The sequence below is a fragment of the Ammospiza caudacuta genome, chromosome 2 (genome assembly GCF_027887145.1).
Source record: "Ammospiza caudacuta isolate bAmmCau1 chromosome 2, bAmmCau1.pri, whole genome shotgun sequence".
Taxonomy (NCBI): Eukaryota; Metazoa; Chordata; class Aves; order Passeriformes; family Passerellidae; genus Ammospiza; species Ammospiza caudacuta.
The window spans coordinates 73553972-73563118 of NC_080594.1; the positions used below are offsets into that span (position 1 = coordinate 73553972).

Consider the following 9147-nt stretch of genomic DNA (forward strand, 5'->3'; position numbering starts at 1 on the left):
ACTCTGAAGTAGCAACACAACAAATGGAGCAATAATAAGGGTTTTGCTCTCTCTCATGACTTCCTAGCAGTCTAAAATTAAAGTTCTATATGATGTATATCAAGCATGACTTTCATGGTTATCCTCAAAACCTGTGTATGGAAAATTTTCCTTACTTGGACCTCCACTTTCCTATCTCAAAGGATAAAGTAGGCATGCCCTAATAACATTATCTCAATCCACTTGAAAAGCCCTCTTAATTCTTATTAAAACAATCTAATCTGCTTGAGGCAAGATTTTGGTTTTATTTAGAATACTAAACCTTATCTAATTAAGTGCAATATTAGGATGTTAACTAATATACACAAGCTTTTAAGAGTCCAGTGGGCACAAACATCAATCCATACTAACTGAAGCCTGGACCCCAGTGCCATAGTTAGCCCAACAGGCCACACTTCCCTACATCCCTGCTCCCAAGAGTCATACATCCTGCCCAATTTCTGGTAATGGGCTTACCTGGGGTGGATGCGACCCACTATTTTATCCTCATTAAGAACCAAGTGGAAGGTCACAACCATTGCTCAGTGTTCAAACCAGTTCTAATTTCACTGCCAACAAGAAGATGGTTTTCCTTTTCCCTGAGAACCTAACTAGGCAGACAAAGAACTTACTATACTGTAAAAAGAAAACACGTCCACAATTTTAGTATTGGACTTTAGCTGGTAGGACTGTTGAGTTGCACCCACTTTGACTGCTGTGCTGCTCAGCCATCCCAGTTTCCCAGTTTTACTTTCAGCTTTCTGTGGAGTTATCTTCAACTGAAACATAAATCACTGAAAAGACTGGGCTTGCTTTCAGTTTTGTCAAGTTCATCAGTCCATTAAAACACGGTATTTACTGAAATCACTGGGACTTGGGGCTTCCAAGATAGAGCCTAAAGATTCTCCTAATGTTTGTTTTAATCAGCAAGACTAGCCCAGGACAGTTCAAGCGTAAGCACCTAACCTAATACAAGAACTACATTCAGTGAATGGAAACACATGATGGTTATTAACCCCTTCAAGAACAAAATTGCTAAAAAAAACCATAATTAAATAATAAAAATCTCTGTTTATCAGCAGCCAAGCATAATCTCACATATACAGTCCACTACTCAGTTACAGTATACTGATGTGCTTTAAATATGGACAAACTACTCATGTAACATAAGCTACCCTCTTTCTGGCAAATTCCACTCAGAAAGCTAAATATATACTGTTCGTCTTTGTATACCAGAGTATCCAGCCAGCTGGTGCAGAAAGTAAACCAGCTTACATTTTTCACCAGAGAGGTAAGGAAAAAAAAAAAAAAGAGTAAGAGAACAAGCACTTTTTAATTTCACTTGATGATTGATAACCAATATGCACAAACATACAGTGTAAGATTTCTGAGTCCTACAGACCTATGTAAAATCATCCAAACACCAGACCTAAGATGAAAATTAAGGGGCAAAAAACCAGAACATTTACTCAATGCTCTGGTTTTCAACTTGTAGTGAGTTCTTAATTTATTAGTAATAACTTGTTTATCTTGGAGGGGCTTCAGAAAAGGCTGAGAGACTTTTTTTAAGCATCAGCTTAAAAATACTTACAACTGTTCCTAAATGCTAGCTTAAGAAATGTATAAATAAAATTGAACATTAAGACCTCTAAACTTGGAGAGACATGCTCAGAACAGGAAATGATAGTTTGTTAATAAAGAAAGGTAAATCATTCTCTAGGCTTCCGGTGGGAAACTTGGCAGGGAAAGGATTTTGACCTCAGTGGAAGGTAACTGCCACAAATGACAAATCAAGCAACTTTCTTCTTACAAGTGAGGCAAATGTTTGACATAAGGCTGGACTGCATTCAGATCTATCATTCCCTGTGGCATACTCTTCTAACTTTAACAAATAATCCTGCAACCTTTTTGCATTGACAGTATTAATTACATTTTTTTCCTCCTCTCTCTCACTGAGTAAAGCCATGCAAGCCTAACATTTTTTGTGAATGATTACTTATTTCCTATTTGAAGCACAAAAGCTCATCACTTATAGAATAGGTCAAGCTTTCAGTGCCTATTAGTCCTAGTCTGGAATGAATTAATGCATCTTCCTATGTTCATTTTCCTTTTCTCTTGTAGGAACAGTATATGGGACATTTGTGTAAAGGAAGGGAGCAAAAATCCTGCACTGTTTTCAGGTGAAGAAGTAAACAAGAAGAAAAGAATACACTTAAAAATCTCTTTTTGGTTTCACATTAGGCTCACTGTGACTATAGCACTCTGAAGTTTGCAATTATAAGTATCAATTCTCCCAGCTCAGAACAATAAATGGGAAAAAATGACAAGTAGCCCAGTTTAATTTCAAACGTTAATATATTTTCTATTTTATAGTGAACATATGCATCATTCACCCCTTATTTGCAGCAACTATGACGTCCTCATAAAAAGGGGTGACATTTGTAAGATGCCTCTTAAAATAAATATTTCTTTTTATAAAATAATAAAACTTCAAATAAATATTCTTTACACTAAACAATATGTTGAAAAAATTAGAAAATAAAGGCTGAATTTTACCGTAACTGTACAATATACATGAAGTCCAAAGGGAAATCAAAGTCTTGTAATAGAAGGTTTCCATAAGACAAAATACAATCTAAAAACATACTGATTGATTCACATTCTTCCGAATGTACAACATATTAGTATAATATTTTGTGACTGTGCCATGTCTTATGACAGCACTTACTTTTCACAGTTGAAAATATTATTGTATATACAAAAATATAGCACATTATCTCTGGCAGAAAACAATGAAAAAAAAAGGAGTCATTTGCTAATTTACAAATTTTGCAAGTACTATTCACAAACAATAGAGTTGCCTAGGAGTGTCTGTGTTGCTTTAGCTTATGCAATATGTGGGTCACAATGTACTGCATCCCTTTTTTTCCCCTGTATGCCACTAGCTGGATTCTAACAAGCGTATCAGTTAAGATGGCACACACACAGAAAAGCATTTCACTGCAAACAGCAAAGTACATCCCCAACCTTTCTACTACAGTGCCAAGACCATAGCTGCTTAGTTGGTTGCATATGTACGTTAAAATAATAATCCTTGTTACTTAAGTATTTCTGGCTAGCGATGCTATGTTGGCTTTTCAAAGTTCCTGGGGGGTACACTGGGAACTTTGCAGCAAACGGTGTTGGAGTGTTTGCAGCGGCACCCAGGCCGATTTACCCGGTCGTAACAGCCCTGGCACAACTTAAGGCAACCCTTGGCTGGTAGGTAACACCACAAGCAAGGCAGAAAGAGGGACACTACACCCATGGCGGACCACCTAGTGCAGCAATGTGACTGACTGCAGGAGCAGGGGTTGTCAGCACAGTTGTCCTCGTCATCGTTAGAGCAGTGATAGAAGAGGCCCTTCACACAGCAAACACAAGTCCCGTAATCAACCACGTTCTGGGCTGAGCAAAGACACTGCTTGTCACAGATCCAGCATGAGGGCAGGGTCCTTGGATAAGTGCACTCCTTACACTTACACTTTCCACAGTCCTCACACCTGTAGCTGTGTGCTCCCAAGTCTTCTTTGCTCAGTGGCTTCAGCTCACTCGGCTTGAGCTCAGACTTGGGCTGCATCCGGACTATCCCATCAGCAACTGGCCCCGAAGATGATCCCAGAAGTCTTTGCTCTGAGGAATTACTGCTCGTACTTGTCCTCGTACTGCTCCGTGAGCCAGTGCTGACTGTGCTGATGGACCGGGACAGAGGCGCTCGAGGAGATGCGTGCGTTTGCGCGTGCTGGATCCGGCTGAAATGGCGATGCTCAGGCAACCCGTGGGGCCTTTCATTTTTGGGTTGGGCTGTTACCCGAGGAGAAGACTTGACCCCCGGCCGCGGAGCCACCGTAGGTCCCTCCGTGTATTCATTAGTGTTTCGGATGGCTCTGATCTGGTCCAAGGACAAGACATGGACCTGCTGCATCAGGACATCCCGCAGGTCGGGCTCCCCGTGTGGCCGCCCACTGTCACGCCGAGCCTGTAGTAAGGGCTGCGACCCACTGCCGTGCTGAGTCTCCATCAGTGCCCAGAAGCTTGCTCACCCCGCCAGGCTTAGAACACATCTGAAATCCTGGAGCAAAAAAGAAAGGATTCACTATTGAAACACATCTCATGCTCTCTCCAGCAGCTTTTCGAGCCTGCAGGACCCCACAGCACCGCAGACAATCAAGTAATGCATCAGCCATTAAATAAAGCAGTCATGTCTGGGACAAGCACTGGCACCAGTCAGCGGAGCGACCAAATTCCCTTGGCCTGTTCTGCCTACTGCTGTGGAGAGCTTAAGGACCTTTAAGAATCCCTAGGAGTCCTTCCTAGGACCATGCAACTTAACTTGTGGCTCTGGAAAGTCTAGGTATTACTCCTGCTGACTGAGGCTTCTCAGGCCATCTTCTGGTTAGACCATGGCCTTTAAAGTGATTACATTTCAGCCACTTGAAGTGACACTTCTTTTCACATCAGGCTACTGAAAACCTTATACTAAAAAAAAAAACAACAAACTATCCTGCAAGTATTTAGCAAGTGTAATGTGACCTGCTGATGACAGACATATAATTCTCCAATTTTGTTTCAAACTGGATAATATTTTGGTAGGCTAGTCTCTTTACACATTAAACTTTACATGATGTAAATAGGAAATTTTAGTTTAATACCAATGGTCCCAAGAAAAACACTAAATAGCAATAAAATGTTTGAGGTTAGACATTAAATGAGTTAGTGCTACCAAAAACTTCAACAGCACAAGTAAAAATATCTCTCCCCAGTATTTTAGTGTGTGTCATACTGGTGCACACCACTGTGATTGTTATTTTAAGGCTCAAAACGACAAAAGCAATGTTACCACAGTTGTTTGGTTGTTGTTTTCTTTTTATGTGTAAAAAATTCCATAGACTACATTTCAAATTGTAACTATTATCAAGAGTGGCTTGTGGGATAGAGGCATGCATAACAGAATCAAATAATGCCAGCATCCAAGACATCTACTTGATTGTGAATATTACTTGAAAGGATCGTTAACTACAAAGTAGAAATGCAGACTATAGAATTTAAATGAAAAGCCAGTAAAAGACACAGAAGATGAGAACCTGTAAATAACTTCCACACTCAAATATGCGCAAGTTTCAAATACTGCCCTCTAAATTAGTTAATATTTGTTTTGCCTTTATCATATCTTAAAGTGGCTCCAAAATCCAATTACCTATACAAAAATCCAGAACAATATTCTACAATTAAAACCCAAGCAGGAACCAAACTTCTTACAAGGACCACACAATGTCTTCAATTATACCTAGAAAGAGCACCATAGTGTTACTCTGTACACATCAGTTACCAACAATAATACTGTACTGCAGAATAGTAAAATATAGCCAAACAGTTTAACAAAGAGTATCTCAAGACACAGTCTTTATTCTAACACCAATGCAAAACATTTAACCTTTTAACTCCTGGCTCCCCTCCTTCAAGTGGTTTTTTTTTTTTTTTCTTAAAAAATAATTAAAATAAATACATATAGACAAATCTCTAACTCTTAAGAGTGACCACTTATTTTAAATATTGCTAAATCCTGGTATTGGACACAGGATGTATGTTACGGTGCTCCTTCCCCTCCCCCCTCCCCGTCCATATCCTTCCCAAAGTCTTGCAAACTTGGCTTGAAGTATTGCTTACACTTTTTTTTTTTTTCTTTCAAATTAAAACCTCTGCCACACCAAAAGTTTCAACCAACAGCCTAAGTAGATGTTCACCTCCTCTGAAACTATCTGGAGATAGGAAATAATAGAAAATAAAATGCTTTTCCCACTCTAGAGAGGAATTGGCAGCCCTATGTCTCCTCCGCGTCCAGGCTTCCCCCGGCCCCGGGCAGCCTGGAGGGTACGCCGGCTCAGCCCCTGCCTCTCCAGAAATGACAACCCACTGCAAAAGCAAAGCTGACCCTGACCTGAAGGCGCTTCAGACGACCCCGGGATCGGTGTCGGAGCCCCCCTCAGACGCCAAGGTGGGAGCTGGAAAAGCAGCCTCCGGCCCCCGCTTCCCTCCCCGCCTCCAGCTCCGTCTCGGGCGGGGGCGCGCAGCAGGTGGGAGGCGACAGCCCCTGGCCCGCCGCAGAGTGCAGACAACCTGGAGATAACCAGGAGACATCCTCCGGGCCGAGAGGTGGGAGGGGGCAGCCGCAGCCGCCTTATCAGAAAGTCAAACCCACGTTTCCTTTTAACTCTTCCCCCCCGCCCTCCCCCAGGAGATGCTAAAGGAGCTTCCCCTCCCGGGAAGTGCCAGGCGCCCTGCAGACGGTTCAGGCAACACCTCCGGGACAGCTGGGCAAAAGGCAGATTACCCCCTCTCGCCTTGCCCTAAACACCCATTCAACTTCACAAAGCCAGCCGCTGGAAAAGCTCCTCTTATTTTACGCATATTCTGCAAATTGCCTGACCTTCAGCCCGCCCCGCTCCGCCCCAGCCCGGAGGGACCCGGGAGGCATTTCCAGCGGGGCATCGGGCCGAGCCGGGTGCTCCCCGGGTTTTCTCCCCGTCACAGATCCGCTAACAGGACAGGATGCAAAGAACCAGCACATTTATTTGCAAACCTACATTTGCCTGGAAATCCTGACGGGAGGGCACACCTCTCCCTCCTCTGACCTAGTCCTTCTCCCCTTTGCATCCGCCAAGAGCGAGAGAAGCAGATTTGCCTTTTTGTGTGTGCATGTCTGTGATAACACGATTCCCCACTTCTAAGAGCCGAAGTCCACTCTCACCGAGCTCAAGTGCCAGGATTGCTAACTTTTCTTTTCTTTCAAGCTGGGCTTGGCAAAAGGGTGAGCGAGGGGGACGGGTTTCGCGTTCGGCACATTTGGGGAGGTTTAAACTCGAGGGGCTTCTTGCCTGCTGTGGAAAAATCCCGTGTACAGCTGGCCGGGGAAGGGCGAAGCCTAAGGGAGAGAAGTCCTCTCTCTGCCCGTGAATTTCTGTTTTGTGGCCGGAGCCTGTGCAAGGCACCCCCACCCCCATTCCCACCGCACACACACCAACCACCTCCTCTTCTTTCAAAGTGCTTTGAAACCCCCATTAAGGGCCGAGTGTGTGATCGGACTATGGATTAGGGCAAAAGGGACTTTACCATCGGGGTGGGGCAAAGTGACACACAAACATCTTGCTGAAAACACCAGCGGCTTTTTTTTTTTTTTTGCTTTTTTTTGCTTTTTTCCCCCTCTTTTTTAATGGGGGAAGGGGGCTGTCACGAAGTAAACCCACCCAAAAAAAAAAAAAAAAAGTGAAAATTATGGCTTTTCCTTCCCCTCCACACATGCCCTCTGCACAGAAGAACCTGGGGAAGGACTTTCCTCGTCTTACAGATCGAATTAATTTCATCACAAGAGAAATATCTAAGCTTACACACACGCACGCACACACACGTATATATTTGCACCAGACGTGCACTCACTTCCGAATCGCACAGATCTCCTGACGCCACAAGAGACAGGCGTAAATCACGCACTGCAAGGCGGGCTGCTCCTTCCCTTCTCCCCCAGGAGCGGGGCACCCCCGGCCCCGGCGCTCGCCGGCCCCGCCGCGCCCTCCCTTCGCCTCCCCCGGGGCTTGTCGGAAACCCACGCGTGCCCGGCGGGGCAGGAGCGCGCAGGACCTCCCGTGCCCGGCCCCCCGCGCCAGCAGCAGCAGCAGCAGCAGCACGGAGAACACGGCGGAGCTGTGGCGGCTCCGTGGAGCGCAGCCCGGCCCGCCGGCAGCCCCCGCAGCCCTCCGCCCCCCGCGCAGCCTTGCGCAGCCCCGGGCTCCGCGGCGCGGCACGAACGCGGCGCAGCCCGCGGAGCTCCCCCAGCCCTCCCCGGAGAGAAAGCGCTCCGAAATCCCACCTCCAGCTCCTCTCTGAGAAAGGAAGGAGAAGGGAAGGGGGCGAGAGGGAGAACCTGTACGAATGGAAAAGGGATCGGCCTCAAACATTTCCACGAGTTTTCTTGGAGCAACCAAAGGAGGGGGGGGGGGGGGGGAGGAGGTTACTGAAAAGCTTGTTTTGCAAAGAAGGAAAAGGCTCTCACCGTGATCGCGGCGCTGCACCAAACCCCTCTCTCTCTTGTATTTTCTTCTTCCTGCGGTTTGCAAATAAATCCAGCCCTAAAGCAAAAAAAAATTGTTTTCCAAACTCTGCTTTAGTCCAACTTGCAAATTAGAGAAAGAATAATCACCACGTAAAAAAAAAAAAAAAAGTCCACAGAAAAGTTAGGTGCCTCTCCCCAGATGGATTATAAATTCGTGTGTGCGTGTATACACTATAATAATAATCAAAACACCTCTCCGGATCGGGGTGGGTTTTCTTTGCTACTAAAAATCACTCAGTCTTACACACACACACATTCCTTTTTTTTTCCTCAATGAACAGGAGGCCGGATCGCCAACACCAAGTCACTTTTTTTTTTGTTGCTGTTGCAAATTGATCAAGAGGAAAGGGAAAAGCCAAAGAAAACAAAACAAAGTGGATCTAAAATAAAATGCCAGAGCTTTCTTCCACTGAGCTCCTCCAAAAAAGCAGCTTGTGCAATGTAGCCGTTCTGCTGAGAAGCTGCTTGCTGCAGGCTCCTCTCCCCTCTCTCCCTCTTAGCTTTCTTGCTCCCTCTGCGAGCGTGTGTGTTGCAGGCAGTTCTGTGGTTTGCAATCGGGGGGGTGTTTTGGGAGCGCAGCGGATTTGTGGTGGTGGTTGTTGTGTGTTTGGAGGTGGAGGAGGAGGAGGAGGAAGATTTGAGATCTGAGCTGTAGGGGCTCGGCGTTTTTCTGCTCGCTCGCTCTCTCCCTCTCTCTCTTTTTCTTTCCGGAGGAGGTAGGGTGATCTCTCTGCAAAAGCAGCAGTAAATGGCGTCATGTGGATCTGAGGAGGAACAGAGCAGTTGTTGTCCCAGAGGATATATCGCATCCGGTCCCAGCTCATTGGCTCTGCGGGGCTACATTCACTGGCGCTCCCAGCGCCCTGCCAGCACTCAGAGCTGCGGGAGGCATTCAAAAGGGCAGCGCTGCCGCCGCCGAGCCAGCCCGGCTGCCCCGGCCCCGGCCCGTCCGCGGCGCTGCCCGCGGCGCTGCCCGCGCTGCG

General features: G+C 45.8%; 1 protein-coding gene across 1 annotated transcript; it reads right to left on the minus strand.

The window, feature by feature from the left end:
• Nucleotides 1–2454: 2454 nt before the first annotated feature.
• Nucleotides 2455–8882, minus strand: SPRY2 (sprouty RTK signaling antagonist 2). Its single transcript, XM_058825691.1, has 2 exons — nt 8105–8882; nt 2455–4129 (listed from the first exon to the last, which is right to left on the minus strand). Exon 2 carries the CDS (start codon nt 4076–4078, stop codon nt 3143–3145), a length of 936 nt encoding a protein of 311 aa, XP_058681674.1. The 5' UTR covers nt 4079–4129; nt 8105–8882; the 3' UTR covers nt 2455–3142.
• Between the last annotated feature and the right edge of the window lie 265 nt (nt 8883–9147).

Excerpts from the sequence above, each read along its gene's own strand:
- SPRY2 (XM_058825691.1), bottom strand. The coding sequence starts at position 4,078 with ATGGAGACTCAGCACGGCAGTGGGTCGCAGCCCTTACTACAGGCTCGG.